Source organism: Herpailurus yagouaroundi, unplaced genomic scaffold (genome assembly GCF_014898765.1).
Source record: "Herpailurus yagouaroundi ecotype Mexico unplaced genomic scaffold, PumYag 182, whole genome shotgun sequence".
NCBI lineage: Eukaryota > Metazoa > Chordata > Mammalia > Carnivora > Felidae > Herpailurus > Herpailurus yagouaroundi.
This window is the reverse complement of record NW_024412413.1, coordinates 909,120-928,171: the sequence shown is the minus strand read 5'-3', so window position 1 is coordinate 928,171 and position 19,052 is coordinate 909,120. Positions and strand designations below refer to the sequence as shown.

Sequence of the window (19,052 nt, the reverse complement as noted above, 5' to 3'; positions counted from 1 at the left end):
TGGCCCGGACCACCACACCCTCAGGAGGGCATCGGGCCCAAGAAGCACACCCTTCCTTCCCCCAGATGGAAGAGGGTCAAGAGCAATCCCACAGAGGCCCAGAATCTTCGACTTAGCTGTGGTTTTCAAAAGTATAAAAAAGATATTAAGATCCATCAGTTTTTTTTAACCGAGCACTTAAACATGTTCATGTTTCACCTTTCTGTGTCACCATAGGATCAGAAAAAGTCCAGATGATGGGCTCCCTAGGGCTGGCCCCATCCCGCAGGCCAGGGGCAGGGAGGTGGAGCGGGACACGCTCGCCCGGGTCTCCAGCCATGACCAGAAGGAGGAACGGCAGAGACGGGAGGGCCTCTCCCCTCCGGGGAGAGGGCGAACGAGTTGTCCGCATGCTCCACGGCCGCACGCTCTCCAGGCCGCGGCTCTACCGCACTGGGAGGGACGGGTTCGCACCTGCTACAGCCGAGCAGCCTCCGGGAAGCTGTGGCCCAAGCCCAGAGCACAGCAGAGGGGCTGACTCCAGCCCGGAGAACCCCACCGACCGGGACCCCTGTGGATCCGGCGTCCAACCACATCTGTGTCCCCTCCGACACACTCAGCCACCTGGCAACCCAGGATCGAGAGAGAAGAGAGAGCGAGCGTGCAGACAGCCTCCGAGGTGACGGCAGCATGGCAGCCGCAGCCATCCGACGTGAATGTGTTGGAAGGACAGTCCCCGCACGTGCCCAGAGGGGCAGACAGGCAACGAGGGGGGCCCACTCTCTGCTGCGTCCTCCGCGCTTCGCAGCCCGAGGCCAATCGCGGACACAGCTCTTCCCCCCTACAGAGCTGCCCGCTCCCCTCAACATCAAGTGCGCCAACCCAAAATTTTGGGCGATGCGCCGAAAAGCCATTTTTGTATTCAATTTATTTTTGTGACATCTCACAGAGCCAATTTCTTACTTTCTAAATTCATTCTTTCAGAACTGCTTTACACTATCAGATGGTTCTACAAACCAAATTTACTAAAATTCAACAGCCTGATTCATTTTGCTTTTAAAAAGCAACTCCTGGAGCGCCCGGGTGGCCCAGTCCGACTCTTGGTTTCAGTTCAGGTCATGATCTCACGGTTTCCTGAGCTGGGGGCCCGCATCGCGCTCTATGCTGACAGCACGGAGTCTGCTTGGGATTCTTTCTCTCTCCCTCTCTCTGTCCCTCCCCTGCTCGCACTGTCTCACTCCAAAAAATAAATTAAGAAGCTTAAGAAAAAAAAGCAAACCCCGTTTCTTCTCACTCGCCCAGCTTTCCTCTCCTTCCCCGCCCACTGCGGTCACCGCGAAACGGCCTTCAGAGCAAAGCCCTGAAAACAAACCACTCCTTGCACATATGCAAACCCAAACTCCCAGCCCAGCACACAGGCATGCGTCCGAGGGGCCCAGGCCTCACCTCCTGTGGCTCCCACCCGACGTGGCCAGCACGGTAATGACTTCCCTGGGCGTCCCCAACATGTCCAGAAACATGAGGTGACACAGGCAGAGGAGAGTCGTTCGCACAACCCGCAGCTTAGACAGCCCAGGGCACACACGGGTCCTCCTGCACTTCTAGAAGCGGCCCGGACCGGGGCTCGCGGGCGGGGAGTCTGGGGCCTGGGGCCTGACGGGCTGGCAACACGCGCAGCCTCCGGCAGGCGCTGCTCCCGGGAGTCGCAGGGACCGCTCAGCGCGTCAGGAGGGCAGGCGACGCTGAGGGCACAGGACCACGTACCTGCTGCGTGCTCCTCTGGGACTGCAGGCTGGACTGGAGTCGCCGCAGCAGGGGAGCGCCGTTCCTCGACAGCCTTTTGAGCAGCCAGTAGCTGTGGGCTCTCTCCACAAACTGCTTCTTCCGCTGAATGGCCACCTGATTCGCAATCCTATTTAATCTAAAACATGGAAAAACTCAGAGTTTAGCTTCAAAGGAGTGCATGAACGTTTTATCGTAGAAACTAGGAATGACGGGGTCGCTCTTCACAGACCGCCGTCCACACCTTCGCGGCCACTCTCAGCCACGCACACCACTATGTCATGCCGTCCCCAGTCTGCTGGGCACAGCCTGACCTGCAGCCGCCCACAGCCTCCACCCGCTGCTAACTCACTCGAGGGCCTACCAGACGAGACACGGAAACACGCTGAGCAAACCTCTCGGGTCCTTACGCACTATGTAGGCCACACGTGCCGACCGCATCCGGCGACCGATTAGAACTGTTGCGAAGGGTGGGGGTGAGGGGGGCACGGGTGTCCCCTCCAGTCACCTCAAGAGGGAAAGAGAGGGGACAGCTGGGGGCCAGGGCTGACGGTGGCATTTGCAGGACTGTTGGGAGACAGGACCCTTGCAGGGGCCATAAAATGCAAAGGGTGTGTGAAAACACTTGCGTGGAGGGAGTGCTCACTTCAAAACCCCTCAAAGGCCAACCAAAGCGTTTCCACAGCCCTGTTATCCTTCCTGCTGAATCAAAGCAATGATTCATCAATTTGACTCACAAGGACACCGAAAGAGAATATAAATTCGGTCATAAACTAAACACTTAATGAAAATACAAATGAAACGAGATGTTCCTCATTGAACACCAAACATCAAAATGTCAGGACGAAAACGAGAAATTTTAAGGCTGCATTTTTTAGAGAATGCAAATCTAAGCTTTACAAAATAATCAATGACAAAAAGTCCGAACACCCCCAGCTCTGCTGTGTCCAGACCCACAATGGCCTTTCCCTTAAAAACAGTGGCTCTACGGGGCACCCGGGGGGCTCAGTCGGTTAAGGGTCCCGCTCTTGGTTTCAGCTCAGGTCATGATCTCAACAGTCTGTGGGTTCAAGCCCCACGTCGGGCTCTGTGCCGACAGCATGCAGCCTGCTTGGGATTCTCTCTCTCCTCTCTGCCCCTCCCCCACTCTCTCTCTCAAAACAAATAAACTTTAAAATTAAAAAAAAACAGTAGTTCCAGCTCCTTTCCAAGACCGTTCCAAATCACGCTGTCGGTCGGCCTCTGTGCCGAGGTGGCCAAGGGCACGCCTCCCGCACGGCTGCCCTCCTCCTGGCGTCAGTAAGACCCACACGCCATGCGGAGAACGAGTACCGTGTTGACTGCAAAGCGCGGCTCCAGTGTCTGTCCCACACAGGGACCCGATACCAAGGAACCGGCTTAGGGGACCGGTATCGGGTCCCTGTGTGGGACCCTGTGTCAGACACAGGCCAGGGGCTTTGCCAGAGCGGCCTTGTCAAACCCCAGAGGAAGACACCGGGAGCTTTCTGGGAGCAGATGCAGAACCCGAGCTCGGGTCTGTCCACGGCCTGACCGTGACCACGGGGCCACGGGTCTGCACATTCAAGGACGCTGGGTCTCACAGCCTCAGCAGGAGGCCGGGGGGAGGACACCTGTTGGCAGCAGCCCAGAGCATCTCGGACGTTGCCGAGGGCGCCAGCAGAAGCCCCTGGGGGGCACCTGGATTCTGCTCAAGGCCCTACCCGCAGCGCTCCTCGTCCGCAGGTGGGGTTGTGCGGTCCCGGGCACCCCGTGGGTGCTGTCTTTGGCGGGGTCTTTGTCTGTTTTACCACCCTTAGCTGAGGCATGCTCCGATGCAGTGAGGTGCACGGACCGTACGGACACAGTTCAGAGGATCTGTACATGCGCAGGCAGGTGTTCCAACACAAGCACACGCTCCGTTATTTCAACGGTCAAACGAGGCAACGTAAATAAGAGTATTCCTTGACAGAAAGAAATGCTGTTTAGCAACAGCTCACAAAGATTCTGAACCTCACGAAACAAGCCACCAGACTCAGGATTTCTGAGCCACAATCAGCTCACAGACCTGAGCAACAAGGCTTTGATGAAAACCTATCACGAGGCGTCCCAGGGTATCTGCCGAAGAACTGCAATCTGAGCGGGTTCTGCTTCACGAGCTCCGAGTCCCAAAGAAGCGGGGCAGGCGTGGGGCACCGAGGCCGCGGCACAGGCACCCAGCACGTGCCTCCCAGGACGCAGCGGGGCCAGCCCTGAGCAGACCCCCCTCAGCCCTGCACCCGGCGAGCCCCCGGCCCGGCGACCGGCGCGCAGCAAGTGGAGAGCGGAGGGACGCGCTAAACCACACGAGAAACGCTCCCCACGCAAGCCTGCAAGGGACGGGGCCCCCCCTCCCTCAACAGTGGAACTCCAAAGGGAAAGAGACCAAAGGGGCCTTTACGAGAGGAGAGACAGAAAGGACTCGTGGGATTTTGAAAGCACAGCACAGCCTGGGGCTCAGAAAGAGGGCAAGAAGTTGAGTACCACACGGGGGAAGACAGAGGGAGACCCGGGGACAGGAAGGGGTTGCGGGAAGGGCTGGGGGCTGGTCTGCCTTCTCCAGCACACGGTGGTAACAAGGGTGTCTACCCTGTAATTATGCACTTGTTTTCTGTTTCTTTCTTGTTTTGTTTTTTACTCTGAATATTGTTTCAGGAAAGACAGTATTTGGCAAGGGTGCATCAAAAGGATCAAAAGTCTGATCTTCTCAAGGCTTTCTGAACGGATCTCACACACTATGTGCCTCCAGATGAAAGAGAACCAGGCTTCTGGAAAAACTGAGGGAGGACCCAACGAAGGGCAGATGACCAAACATCAGCTTAAAGTGAGCACCTTGGGGGTGCCTGGGTGGCTCATTCAGTTGAGCATCAACTTCAGCTCAGATCGTGATCTCGCGGTCCCTGAGTTCAAGCCCCACGTCGGGCTCTGTGCTGACGGCTCGGAGCCTGGAGCCTGTTTCGGATTCTGTGTCCCCCCCTCTCTGCCCCACCCTTGCCTGTGCTCTGCCTCTCTCTGTCTCTCAAAAATAAATAAATGTAATAAAAAAAAAATTGTTTTAAATAAATAAAGTGAGCACCTCGCTACGATAAAACTGCTCTTACACCATCTACTTACGTATGTGACCAGGAAGCAGACTCCCATCCACGGTAGCGGGAAGCAGGAACAGAATTAAGGGAGAGCGTGTCTCATCGGAGCAGGAAGGACATCCGTCCACGAAACACCCAGTCACCTCGGCCCATTTCCTCAGAGCTGCGCCCAGCACATACCACTAACGGAAGAATCCCGCTGAAGCGCACGCCGGCAGACGCGACGCCACCCGATCAGGAAGAAACCCCCACCCTCGAGGCCCAGCGACAACCACAGGACAGCAGTCACCCTTGGTGGGAAGACACCGACGCACAAGGCCCGACGACCCAGGTTCCACTCAACTCACTTTCAGAAATGATGAGCCTCGTAACCTGTGCCTACGTTGAATATTCCAGGTGACACGTTTCTGCTATTCGCTCTTAGGGTGAAAACGCTGGATTTCAACTCAAAAATGTGGACGGCACTACAATGCTCTTCAGAACTATTTTGGTGGGTGATACACCTCAGAAAGGAGAAAGGCTGACTCATAAGGCGCGAAGCATCCGGCTGGGGGATGTGCCCGGCGGCCCGGCCAGCACAGGAGGGCCTGGGCACGGCATGAGGGCGCACAGGGCAGGCGAGCCGGGACCCAGTTACAGTGCCGATCGCGGCACCGGATGTGGGAAAAGCACCCGCAGGAAAACACGGCTCCCCAAAACAGAGCGGAAGCACGCAGACGACCTCAGCACGATCACAGTAGTGATTTTAGGAACGGAATTGACAGTTTCACATTTTCCTCCCGCCCCCAAAAGAAAAGGAAAGCAGACAGTTTGTCAGAAGAGCTCGGCCACTGGAGGACCAGGCAACGCAGCCCCTGCCGACAGCCGGGGGCGAGGGACGCGGACGTCCCGGCACAGGGACGCGGGGCAAGGCAGAGGCCTGGCTCACGGGCGAACACACTCACGAAACAGAAACGACGCAGCAAACCGGGTCCGTTCGGGTATAAAATGACACCGCCCACCACGAGCAAGGGGGTCTGTCCCAGGAAGCCAAGTGTGCTCTTGAGATTACAAGTTCTATCAGGACTCACACAGCGACAGACTCGAGGGCAGAACGTGACGATCTCAAGGTGCGGAAAAGCAGCAGGTCAACCACCACCCACGACCCAAGACTCACAGTGAGGGGCAGGGGCGAGGGGCGAGGGGCCCACCGGCAGGGCTGGGAGAGGCTCCTCCCCAGACCCGGAGCGACAGGCACGCAGGGAGATGCTTCCCAAGATGGGAACCAAGACCAAGAAGCCCACCCTACCGGCTCCCGCGAGAACAGCGGGCACGAGAGGCAAACGAAGGACCGGAAGTGCAAGCCTTCCCGAGGGAAGGAAAGTATAAAACGCCACTGAGTGGCATCGAGGAAGACTTCTGCGGAGACGCTCAACGATCAGCAGTGCTGGCAAGAGAAGGACGAGGCATAAGAGATACACAGATCGCCTCCAAACCGGTCTGCACCCTCTGTGGAATTCCCAAATCCCGAGGGGCTCCGTCAGGAAACCTGACAAGATGCCTCCAAAACGTGCACGAAGGAACCACAGGTGACCAAGAGCCACACTCGCGTCAGAAGAGCCTGCCCTGGAGCCGCAGGTGGCCGAGGGAGCAGAGCCGCCCGCCCACCGGAGGAAACTGGCCCGGGGCTGGAAGAGCTCACGGACCTCTCGGGAAAGGAGAAATTACTCAACGGCGAGCGAAAACTCAGCTCTCCACGCTGAGGAATCAAGCCACACACACACCTCGTTAAGAAACGCACCCCCAAGTGACTGAAGACATGGACTGAGACACAGATCCAACAGGTGGCCCAGGCCTCGACGGACGTGCAGGGACACGTCGGGGAACTGGCCGCCCTGGGTGCTGACTCCCTGCAGGGAGGCCAAGCACAGCCAAGATACAGCCAACAAATCAGGAGACTGGTCAGCGGTGGGGCCAGAGGAGACAGGAGGGACATGGACAGGGAAGCCGTGTGGAAGCTTTTAGAAGAAAACCCTGAGGTCTCCAGGGAAATGAAGGGTTATTTAAACAAGATATGACGGCACAAACCATAAAATAAAGCAAATACACACCGATGGAAAATAAAAGTCAAACCCTTGTAAAGTGCCAGGACCGAGGCAAGCATGTCCCCTCCAACCCCATCAAATCAACTCCGGGCTGGCGGACCTGGTCGGCACCGAAGTCAGATAAAGACCGAGAAAACCAACGGGTGGCGAAGCCTGCTCACACCATCATCTTCTCAGACGCTGTCCACAAAAATAATCTAATAAACCACAACGTATTATACTAATCCAAAAGAGTTAAAAAAACAAAAACAAAAACAAAAAAATAAAAACCTGGACCTATACAAACAGCAAAAACACAGCTAATTGGGAAAAACACACTACTGGGGCACCTGGGGGCTCAGTCGGACTCTTTCTCGGCCCAGGTCATGATCTCACAGTTCACGGATTTGAGCCCCACATTGGGCTCTGTGCCGGCAGCAAGGAACCTGCTTGGGATTCTCTCTCTCCCGCTCTCTCTGTCTCTCTCAAAAAATAAACTTAAAAAAAAAAACCACACTACATTTTTTATGAGAACACCATGAACTCCCCCAAGACATTAAAGCAGCCCTGGTGAGGCAGCAAGGCAGGCCTGCTCGTGTCTACGGGAGACCAGTGGCATGGAGTCCAGGCTTCAGCAGGGACGTGGCCATCCCGAGAAGTTAGGCCTGGACCCGCACGTGGGGAGGATACTGAATAACAAGTGGGCCAGCCCTACGCAGATCAGGGTTCAGCAGGGATATGGTGTCCTTGTCAGGCAGGACGGCCAGGGGTCCAAGGACGGGACATGAGCGCTGGAAGCCGTCAGAAATGGCCCCGGTGACCAGCCGGGAAGGACTTGTACTTGGGGAAGACCCAAAACCAGACCCCATCGCCCCCAACATTAGGCTGCAGGAGGGCTACGGAGGGTTCCCTGCTGGAGGACGTCCAGGGGTGGGGAGGGAGTCCTCAGACCAGACCCAGGACGAGACGGTAAAAGTAACAAAATTCAGTTCATCAAGACACCAGCACGTCACGGTCATGTTCTTAAGAATTCTTACCTGTTCTCTACACGGACGTGTTAATGGATGAAACGAGATGACCGGGGTCTGTCTCCAAACGATGGGAAGGAAGAGACAGGCAAGGGTGGCCGCGAGTACAGTGACTGTTGGGGGCAGGCTCTCCCTGCTCTGCAGATTTCCAAATTTGAAAAGACTTTTTACAGACAAGGGCACCTGGATGGCTCAGTCGGTTTAGCATCCGACTCTGGCTCAGGTCATGATCTCAGGGTTCAAGGTTCGAGACCCACACCAGGCTCTGTGCTGACAACTCAGAGCCTGTCTTGGATCCCCTGTCCCCTCTCTCTCTGCCCCTCCCCTGCTCACACTCTCTCCCTCAAAAATCAGTAAACATTTTTTTAAAAAAACTTTTTACAGACCTAAATAAGAATGAGAAGTCAAGGAAAAGAGAAGTGGAGATCCGCGATGAGCACAGCGTAGCCGCCTCGCCACGCAGGCCTCCACGGCCACACGCACGCGCACAGCCCCCGCCGTCCCCGCAGGCTGCAGCCGAGAGGGACACACCAGCTCGCACCAGTCCCCAAAAACGCCTGGCTCTGAAGCCAGCCAAGAGAACTCCCACACCAGCAGCGTGGTTGTCCGTGATGCCACCCACCCACCTCCAGACACAGGGTGACACCAAAATATGAGATGCACGACAGCACTGTGTTCAAAGTCAGCGTGCAAACCAGTAGCAGACCACATATGCACAAGCACACAAAGACCAGAATACGGACCGGAGGAAGTCACCCCGATTCACAGTAAGTGGCTGCCGTGAGGGGTGGAAGTGGAAGGGCCCAAAGGGACTTGGAAGTGTTCCTTTAACGTCATTTCTTTTTTTTTTCAATGCTACATTTGATAAGCACGCGTGTTAGTCTCCACTTTTCTTTTAATTATTTTTAACGTTTATTTCTGAGAGAGAGAGAAGAGAGACAGAGCATGAGCAGGGGAGGGGCAGAGAGGGAGGGAGACACGGAATCCGAGACAGGCTCCAGGCTCTGAGCCGTCAGCACAGAGACTGACGTGGGGCTCGAACTCATGAACCGCCGGATCATGACCTAAGCCGAAGTCAGACGCTTAACCGACTGAGCCACCCAGGTGCCCCTCTCATTTGGTTTTAAAACTTTTTATATAAAAACTGTGGGAAACAAAAAAAATGCAACTAAAAAGCTACTTTCCCTCCACGTGGCAGTCACTGAAAGAAGGTGCTCGTGACGCCCTGGGGCCATCCCTGAAGAGTGCGATTTTAGATCCCACCCTCCCAAAGAACACGGTCTTGAGTCCTTACAAGGGACACAACTCACTTTCGCAACAGCTCAGAGGTCAAATGGAGGTCAAGGTGGCAAGAGTGAAATCCAACCCCTGTGACCTGAAAAGGCCAGAAGTTGCCTTGGGAGGGAAGTGGTTCTGCACCATGTGGCTCCCAGGAGAAGCTCCTGCACGGTTCGACACAGGTCAAGACCCTTCTCAGGACCCCTTCACAAAGCCCAGAAATGGCTGGGGCGCACGTGTCACCCGAGGTCACAGTGAGGGGGCCGTCTGCAGCTAACTAACCAAGAGCCGAGTTCCCCAAGGTCAGGCTGCCAGTGACAGCCAGCTGGGCCACCCACCAGATGCTCCCCTCCCACCCATCCAGGTCCTGCTGGACAGACCTCTGAAATCACAAGGTCAGGAGAGGGGAAGGAGCCCACTGATGAGAAACTGGAGGGCTGAGGTGGTCGTCTCCAGGCCTCCTGGGGAACAGGACCAACAGGCGGGACCCTGGGCCAGTGTGAAGAGGTACCGGGCAGCTGGCGCCACTTCCAAGGGCCTCCCAGACCTCAGGCCGCGAGCCGGGAGAACACAAAAGCAGAAATTGTCCCGTGGAGGCTCCAGCAACACCTTGGTCACTGAGAAGCAGGGGATGTCACTACCTCCGGGGGGAGGGGGGGGCACACGGCACCTCCATGGACACCAGACAAACCCAGAACAATGCTCACTGGCTCTGCGAAGGCAGAAGGGCTGTCTTCTCCAAAAATGGCCAGTCTCAGAACCTTCGAGTAGCTCCGGAAGCATCCAGATCACAGCCGGCCAGCCTGACCGGGACGGGGCCTGAATGGAGGGCAGGGAGGCTACAGCGAGCTTCACCATGTGCTCACCCGGAGGCCGGCCCTGTCCCGGCACACACATGCGGACACGCGGGCCACCTCTGTGTACAGGGTGAACCCTGGGATTTGAGTGTCTCTCTCTTTCTTATTTTTGTAACATTTCATAAATTTAGAGCTATTTCCAAATAAAAAAACTGAAACGATGACCCCCAACACGATCCGGTCTCCACGTGTGCCTGTGGAGAGCTCGCCACTGTGAGGCCCCATCAGCAGTCCTGACACCATCCATCCACCTGCTGCGGTGAACGGGTCCGGACTCGGCGTGCGCACCACTCACATTTTGCACTTTATCAGCCTAGGTAACGCCCAGGCTGGGGCAGTGGTGACACTGGGTGGCATTCGTCCACGGCTAGTATTAAAGAAAACTTCTAATAAGTTTCAATCCTGTTTCTGCCCAAAGTGAGCAAACACAAGGCATGTGAACGGAAAGGACCAAAGTCGCTACTCCGACTGGTTCTTCCCACGGACTGAGCGCCCGCTCTGCAGGCCCGGGACGCTGCGGGAGAGACCCAGGCCCAGAGAGACGGAGAGGACGCACACGCAGAGCACAGCAGCTCCCTGCAGAGACCACCACCGAGCAAGGCACCCAGGACGAGGGCCAGAGAGGCAGGGGCCCCCCAGGGCACAGGCCGAGGTATCCAGACGCTCGGGTGACCGTGGACCGCGGCCCGCAGCGCTGCTCTCGCGAGCACAAGGTGCTGGAACACCTGCCCACACGCCGCGAAACACCGAGTCCTCACCAGAACTCTTCCCACCCGCCCCGGCAACGTGGTCAGAACCAGTCTGCACAGCAGCCGCAATCGTGCCTCCCGGGAAGAGCACCCTCCGCAGGCCGCGGCGCCCGGAGCCGGGGGGAAGCCGCACCCCGGGGCGGACGTACTCACGGGATGAGACGCCCAGCGCCTCCATCCGAATTCACATCCAAGGAAAGCGGGGAAGTCCACTTTGTGAAGTCACGGCGGGTGGGAACGAGAATATTCGAAGAGCGCGTGGGAAGCCCACCACCGCGGCGCTTTCTCAGCGTGCCAGCTTCCGAGCGGCGGCGGGCAAAGACGACCGCCCTGCTTTTCCACGTAGTGTTCAATTCACAAACCAAACGCTTCGCTTTCCGGTCTGGTTTTCGGTGCTTCTTTCCAGAGCAGCTGCTGCTTTAGACCCATGCAGGCCCTTCCCCCGAGGACCCCGACGCCCCCGATGCCGGCAGGGGCACCGTGACCTGCCTCCGGCGCCACGTCCAGGAGGCAAACCCAGGGGCCCGTGCAGCTGTGGGGTGGCCAGAGCAGGGCCTCCACCTGCCCGGAAGGGCCGAGCCACCCCCTCCCTCACTTCCCCAATCCACAGCCCAACAGAACTTTTCTAAATTACAGTCACGCTAAGGGCCAGAAACGTGGCGAAAAAAAGACATACAAAACTCAAGTCCGGACTTTCCACAGTTCTATTCAGCAAACATAAAATTCCTCAGTCGAATGGCTACTAAGCATTCACTCTCCCATTTCCGTCCTCACCCGGTCGGTGTCTGAGGGCGCAGCACCCTCCAGGAAATTGGGCTGTGGACCCGATCCTCCCTCCACCCTTCTCGTTGACTCAAGTAACTCACTACGTGCGCACGTGCCCCGAGCAACACACGCGTAAACGACCCAAGTGGCCGAGAGGACCAGGCTAACGTCCGGACCAACACAGCACATCAGCCTCTGCTCATTAGAGGCCTCTCTCCTCCACACATAAAGAGCGACTCCCACCAAAGGGCAACAAGAGAGAATTACCAGCTCTGGAGCTTTGGGGCAACTCAGTGAGTCCCTGACCGCCCCCACCTGCACCTTCGCCTCACAAGCCTCAACCGGTCCCTCCCTCCCTCCCTCCCCCACGAAGCAGCGAGGAACGGAGGAGGAACCAGAGAAGGATCTAATCGGAAAAGCGGCTACTCAGGAGCTAGAACAGCACAGCCAAGACGTTGATCGTTCTTGGAAGGGAAGGCAAAAAGGGAGGGGAGTGGGATTTCCCGCACGCCCCCAGGAACGGGGGCCACCAGACCAGCCACACCGTTGGCCACGGCAGGATCAGCGTAGCGGCTGGTGAGCCTGGGCCACCCCAGCACCTGCCCTGACCACCCACAGGGTGGTCCAACAACAGCTTACCAACCGGCTAAGGGTGACCAGAAGACCCTCCAAGGATGGTGCTGTGGCCCAAAACATCAAGGTCGCCCAGCAGGTCTGGGCGAGCCACACGGCAAGGCCACGAATCTCTCCCCAGCCACATCTTTTAGCTCTACTCCAAACCGAAACCAATTTTACTCCTAAATTAAGAAAAGAAACAAACAAACAGGGGCCAGACTACACTTTCAGTACGTGGTTTATTAACTACATCACCCGCTTTCAAAGATTCAGATCCAAAGCCGGCGTTTTGTCCGTCGGGCTGGTCACCCAGGACCTGCGAGCACCCACATTTTCCAACTGGAAATGCTTTCTCCTGCAAGTGGCCCAGCAGCCCCACAGGCCAGCCCCTCTTCAGCACCGCTCATCAGGAGCGGGCAACCACAAGGCGCTGGGCACAGCCAAGGGAGACCAGACACTTCTAGATTCTCAATTTGTTAGGTCACGTGGCTTCCCTTTCATTTACTTGCATTACAGCAAACGCTAAGACCCGGGGCTCTTCCACAGAAGCTCTGGATGCAAATCTCACACTCTCTGCCCCACAGGTAGAAACGCAAGTGAAATGGTTTTTTAAAAGTCCAGCTGACTGATCTGCAAAGACACACCTTGGTTTCAACAATAGTTTCCTCCGGATAAGAAGGACGAGCAGTTTTGGTCACTTCTGTCTGAATTTACTGATTCTACGAGAAGTATGTGCTGCTCTATAAAACTTCACTTGGGGGAAAAAAAAAAAACAACGCACCTCTAACTCTTAATACAAAGTAAGTGCCCAGAGTCTTGGGATCGAACAGCACTCCAACGTAAGGTCCCACTGCACCTTACAACCGAACCGGTGAGCTCGACGAAACTCAGGACCCGTTAAAACCACATTACGATGTCCAACCGCAACGGGCTGGTGTTCCCACCGCAGATACACAGAAGCACGACACAAAAAGCTATCCTTCAACATGCTGAACGTTCTACTTCTCAACAACTGAAACACCCGCGAGTCTGTCGTACGCTCAATTTGTGAGATGCGCAGGTTCGATTCCCATGCGACTCACTCACCAACGATTCGCAGTCCAGCCACAACAGGTACCCCACGAGCTGCTCTCAGGGGCGGACTTCATCACCTCAACGCTTCGCTTCCTTCACCGAAGGGTTTTAAAGCCCTCGTGCCCTATTATCAAGCGTGCTGCCGCCTCAAAGCTCAAGGAGTGTCTGAGCGAGGGGTCGGCTGTCCCACCCTCGGGCTCTGGCATAAGACCAAACCACTTACCTCACATTCCGAACGAGGTAAGAGTGAGTCGGCAGCAGGAGGAGCAAGGAGGAAACAAGGGCAGGGACAAAAGTGGGCACAGCTGGGTGGGGACTGGCCTCTGTGACACGTGTAAGAGCAAGGCCAAGGGCCTGACCCCACTACCACGAACCCCCCACTACCGCCGAGCCCCCCCCCCCCCCCCTGCTGCGATCCTCAACCACTGCAGACTGCTCTGTTGGAGAGCCCTACACGGACCGGGCAACATCCACACCGCGAAGGAAACGGTCAGGAAACCCAGAAAGGCTGTCACAACAGGAAGGAGACCAGCGCCTCCCTCCGTGAAGCTCCCGTCAGCCCCACTCCGATCCCCGCGCCCGTCTGTCTTACCCTCCTTCACTTTACGACAGATTCATTTTAAACGCTACAAGGTTCTAGGGGGCTTTGGGTGGCTCCGCTGGTTGAGCATCCTGAGTCTTCGTTTCGGCTCAGGTCACGAACTCATGGTCCGTGAGGCTGAGCCCCGTGTCAGGCTCTGCTCAGACAGTGTGGGGTCTGCTTAGGATTCTCATTCTCTCTCATTCTCTCGGTCTCTCTCTCTCTCTCAAAATAAGTAAACGTTAAAAAACAATAATAAAGGGTGCCTGGGTGGCTCAGTCGGTGAAGCGTCCAACTTTGGCTCAGGTCATGATCTCGCGGTTCCTGAGTTCGAGCCCCACGTCGGGCCCTGCGCTGGTGGCTCAGAGCCTGGAGCCTGCTTTGGATCCTGTGTCTCCCTCTCTGTCTGCCCCTCCCCTGCTCGTGCTCTGTGTCTCTCTCAAAAATAAAAACAAAAGTTAAAAAATATATAATAATAATAACAAAGCCAAATAAAGCGCCGCAAGGTTCTCAAACTCAGTGGGGAAGCGGAGCGAGGCCCGGCATCTTACCGCGTCAAAGGTGGTGACCGCACCCGCAGTGCTCGGGGGCCCCCCGACCCTAATTACTGCAGTCAGCGTGGCCCTGGGCTCCCCGAGCTCCGCGTGGCAGGGACCAGCGGAGAGCCACGTAAGCAGAAGGCGCGCGATCCTCTGACACAGCCGCGCCGCGCCCCGGGCCCCCCTCCGGCCTCCTCCTCTATCCCGCGCTGGCACGCACTTACCTCTGAGGGGGGATATACGGGGCGCACACGGGCGGCAGGGCCGCACAGGGCTCACTCAGCGTCTTCTTCGCCTTTTTGGCTTTCTTCCTGACCTTGGACGTGGACCTGACCGTCTTGACGGAGCTCTCTTTTCGACAGACACCGTTTTTCATTTCCACCTCCCCGTAAATGTTCAGAGGCCGCCGCGTACAGCCCGGGGGCGTGTGGGCGTCACAGTAAGCGGTCTTCCTGACAGAGAAGGTCGCGGCGCCGCCCGCGAGTTCCTTCACGGGCTCCATCTTCATGTAGAGGCCGGCCCTCTGGGCGCACGTCACGTGGAACGCCGTGTAGCAGTTTGCCTTGTGGCACTGGATGCAGGCGCCCACGCCCTTCTGCTTGCAGAGGTAGCACGTCAGTTTCCACCGGGCCGGGGGGATGTTCCTCACGCCGTCGATGGGCTCGATGAACACCGTGTTGGCGAAGCCGACCTCCGGGATCCACAGGGCGCACACCACGTGGCCCCAGCGGTCGTCGTCCGTCTTTTTGAAGGCACCTCCCTTGTTCGGGCAGAGCACGCAGTCGGCGGGCCGGGCCCGGGACTGCAGGCAGTGTCGGCAGAGCCACTGGCCCTCGGGGATGTAGGGCACCCCGTAGCACTCCTGGTGCACGGCCAGGTTGCACATGTCGCAGAAGAGGATCACGTTGCTGTTCTGGCACTCGCCGTCCATGCAGATGCAGCACACGGCGTCTTCGTCGATCAGGGACTGCTGCTCCCCCTGCTTCTGGTTCTCGCAGTAGGACTCCTTCTCGAAGCGGTCCATCAAGAACTCGAACACGCTCTGCGACACGGCCGACACGCAGTCGCCCTTGCGCTTCTCGTTGACGATCTCCAGCCAGGCGTAATCCTCCTCGTCCATGTCGTACTCCACCTCGTTGTCCAGCTCCTCGGCCGACTTCTCGATGAACTTGTAGTACACCGGGGGCCTCCTGGGGGCGGACGGCGGGCTGTACTCCACGATGCGCACCTTGGGCTCAGGAAGCGCGCTGGCCGAAGCCAGCGTGCCGTGGGCGCCGGGGAGGGCTTCGTTTTTCTTTTTGACTCGGTTGTTTTTGTGGCGCTTAGTTCTTAAGCACACCGGTGGCCTCTCGCTATTTTCTTTATTGCTGTTGCATTCGCTCATCTCCTGAGCCGTGAGGTCATCTTCCAGTATGATCTCCAGGGGATCAAAAATACTGATCCGATGGAGGCGCCCCTCGATCTCTATCTCAACCATCCTCTGGGCCTGCGCGTAGGTCAGGGTCTCTCGCGTGGGGGAGTGCTTAGTACTGCACGGGGAGGAAGGGTGTCTCGCTGCAGCGCCGCGATGACATCGTCCTTTCCTCCTCATTTGGTACTGACTCCCTAAAACAGAGGAAAAGGCCAAGTTAGCTCCGTGCAGAAGACACGGGACGAGAAAACCACCAGACGCGCCGGGGGCACAGCTAACGGACCAACCCGAGCTAAATCAAAACGAAACTCCCAGCTAACGCCTCCCTGCGGAGTCCCAGATCACTCGTCCCCGGGACTCACGATCGTGTCCAACAACCTTCCCTACCAGGTCCCTCCCGGACCAGAGGAGAGGACAAGGAGTGAGGAGGGGCCTCTGAGAGGGACAAGAGCCTCTGGGCCGCCCTGTGATTCCCACAGCTCGCCGAGCACCTTCCTGGACCCAGCTGACAGGTCACCACGATGACCGCAACATCCCTCACGAGCAGGGAGCCCCAGCCCTGAGCCCAGAGAAGCCCACACGCAGGGCTGGACCCCAGCAGGCGCCAAAGTCAGGACAGCAAGGCAAGCGTGCTCGGCGGCTCCTTCACCCCTGACCAACACTCCCCTTCGCAGGGTCTTCCCCTGCAGCCCAGTGCAACACCCCTGCTGGGTGCCGGGAGCCTAGGCGGTGAGAGCACAGAGCACAGCCGTCCGTCCTCTCCACGACGCGCCCTCCACACCCACGTGGAGATACAGGGCGGCTCGAGCGCACCGGGACCAGAGAGAGGAGCCCCGTACCGGTCTGGGGGGCCGTCCTCACCCGGGGAGGCCCCCGCCCAGCTTCCAGAGTGACCACCACAGAAACCCCCGCAGCCCAGCCAGCCTGCCCCGCCCCCACAAGGCCACTCCTCAGCCGCCGCCCCGACGGTGGCACCGGGCCGTGCCCTCCTCGTCCTCCGGCACACCCAGACGAGACGTGCCATATACCACAGGGGGCATCTCTGCCCTCGCGCCACACTGAGGGCCGCCCCTGAGAACCACACGCTGCCCGGGGAACCCCCACCCCGGGGTGGCCAGCAGGGGCTCAGGTGCCTGAAATCTCGGCCACGGAGCTCTAGGAGAACTTGCTCTTCTCAGAGCTCCACCCTCCGACTCAGTAACCGAGTCTATTTTCAGTCTCCCTCATGTGAAGACTCCAGGGTCTGGACCACCACCCGCCAAGCCAACTGTCACCCTGGGAAATGATGGCGAGGACCGAGGACTCCTCCCTCCAAACAACTACACTGTACTGACAGGAAGCAAAAGGACTTTAAGCGACTGGCTTACAAATGAACATTCCACAGTGGAGCCCCAGGCCCACTGCTACACACGCCAAGACTGGGAAAGCGGGCAAGGGGGCGCCCCCAGGACCTGACTGCCTCAAGGCAGCCTAGCTGATCTTCCGGAAAAGTCCTCAAAGAGCACTTGGTAAGCCCCAAAAGGCAATCCCAGCAAACCCTAAATGCGCTTTTTAAGACAGACCCTTCTGATCTTTGTCAAATACAAACCCACGTTTTACGTTGAAATTTAACAAGAATTCCCTGCAAGGACAAGCCCGGAAAACACTCTGGCCGGCCAAAACCCAACTCACCTGCATGGCAGGGGTCTCCAGGAGCCCGCTCAACCCCGGGCCCCCCAGAAATGGGCCACAAAGTCACCGACCGGCCAGTCCTGCACCAGCAGTGCCCTCGGAAGGGGGCTGGGTGCAGCCCCCGGGATGTCAGCACCACAGCCTACACGGAGGGGACCCTCATGCCCCCGGGGACGGACGACTTTGCACGTCATTACTGAGAGAGGGTCATGGGGTCCAAGTGACAACCGGCTACTCACCGGATTAAAGGCAAACTCGTAATTTTCTCCTCGCCGCCAAAGTACCAGGTAGCTCTAAAGTGTAACCAGCCTCCACAACCCACGCTCTCCCGATGGGCCCCTCAACCACTCTGCACATGAACTTCACCTAACAACGGTCACGGCAGCTCCAGCGTCTGAAGATGGAACCGTGACGGGGAAGGAGGGCAGTCAGTGGCACAGAGTGACCGACTGCTCACGGCTCCTGGCTTCCCGACACCCTCTGTCACTGCCATGTGGCTCCAAGCACACTTGGCGCTTCTGCAGAGGGACAAGCAGTCCCACCAGGAGGTGGTCAGCGAGGACAAGAAGCCTTTCCAGCCGTACTTCAGTGAAATACACCCAGAAAAGCCGCGTGGACCACCAGAGAGGAGGCCTGCACGCTAAGGAGCAGCAAACGTCTTCAAATCAGTTCATTTCCTGCCTGGCTGGGAACAAGTCACTTCAACGGTCCCGGCCCTGCTCCGGCTAAAGCAGGAACAGGATCATAGCCGGGCTCCCGCTGGTGTGAACACTGTCCCACTTCCCACGAGGCGCTCGGGGCAGTGCCTGGCAGAGCAGGTAAGGGCATATACCACCCTAATTCCCCAAGCCCACCCAGGCAGGGGTGAAACTTCGGGGTGACGAAAACGTTTGGGATGGGCGTGGCAGTTTCCTGGGCGGACGTAGTTGTGTCAAAACTCAAGTGTGCCCTAACAGGGGCTGTGTCTTCTCCGAATCACACCTCGGTGAGCTCACTTCTCCTACAACGAGGGTCCAAGGGAGCCGAGCAGGGCTCAGTTCCCCACAGTCAGAGGGACGAAGGGACGACGGACTGTCCCTGCAGCCGGGTCCGGGGCCACCCACCTCCCAACGGCCAGACCCGCGCGGCTTCCCCGGCTTCTCTGCTGGGAAACGTTTAAAGTCCGGCCCTGTTACAGGGAGTTTCCTGTCTTGGCAAAACAAACCGACTGTATCTGTTACATAATGCGACCCGCTCGGGCACAATGACTCCCGGCCGCGTTAAAACGCCGACTCTGGGGCAGAGGGGCCGCCGCGCCCGACCCACGGCCCACACGCGGGGCCGGCCGCCGGGTCCCGATCTGCCGCCCGCCATCGCGGCGGCCGGCACAGGGCGGCCTCCCGGACACCGGGGCCCCGGCACCCCGGCCCCAACCGCCCGGCCTCCCCGGCACCCCGGCCTCCTCAACAGCCCGACCTCAACACCCGGACTCTCGGGCCTCCCCGCCCAGCGTCCCCGACACCCCGGCCTCCCCGATCTCCCCGCCCCGGCCTCCTCGCC

At 58.0% G+C, this 19,052-nt stretch overlaps 1 protein-coding gene across 7 annotated transcripts in view; it reads right to left on the bottom strand.

The window, feature by feature from the left end:
• BRD1 (bromodomain containing 1) overlaps nucleotides 1-18,789 on the bottom strand; it is a 40,949-nt gene extending 22,160 nt beyond the window's left edge. For 3 of the 7 annotated variants that reach the window (XM_040490515.1, XM_040490517.1, XM_040490519.1), the window contains exons 1-3: nucleotides 17,753-18,782; nucleotides 14,656-16,036; nucleotides 1,744-1,900 (exon numbers count right to left, since the gene is read on the bottom strand). In XM_040490515.1, coding sequence (XP_040346449.1) covers nucleotides 1,744-1,900; nucleotides 14,656-16,022 — 1,524 coding nt within the window. In that variant the 5' untranslated portion in view covers nucleotides 16,023-16,036; nucleotides 17,753-18,782. Of the gene's footprint in view, nucleotides 1-1,743; nucleotides 1,901-14,655; nucleotides 16,037-17,752 lie in introns of all 7 variants that reach the window. The other 4 variants (XM_040490514.1, XM_040490516.1, XR_005795136.1 and 1 more) reach the window with 3 other exon arrangements.
• Between the last annotated feature and the right edge of the window lie 263 nt (nucleotides 18,790-19,052).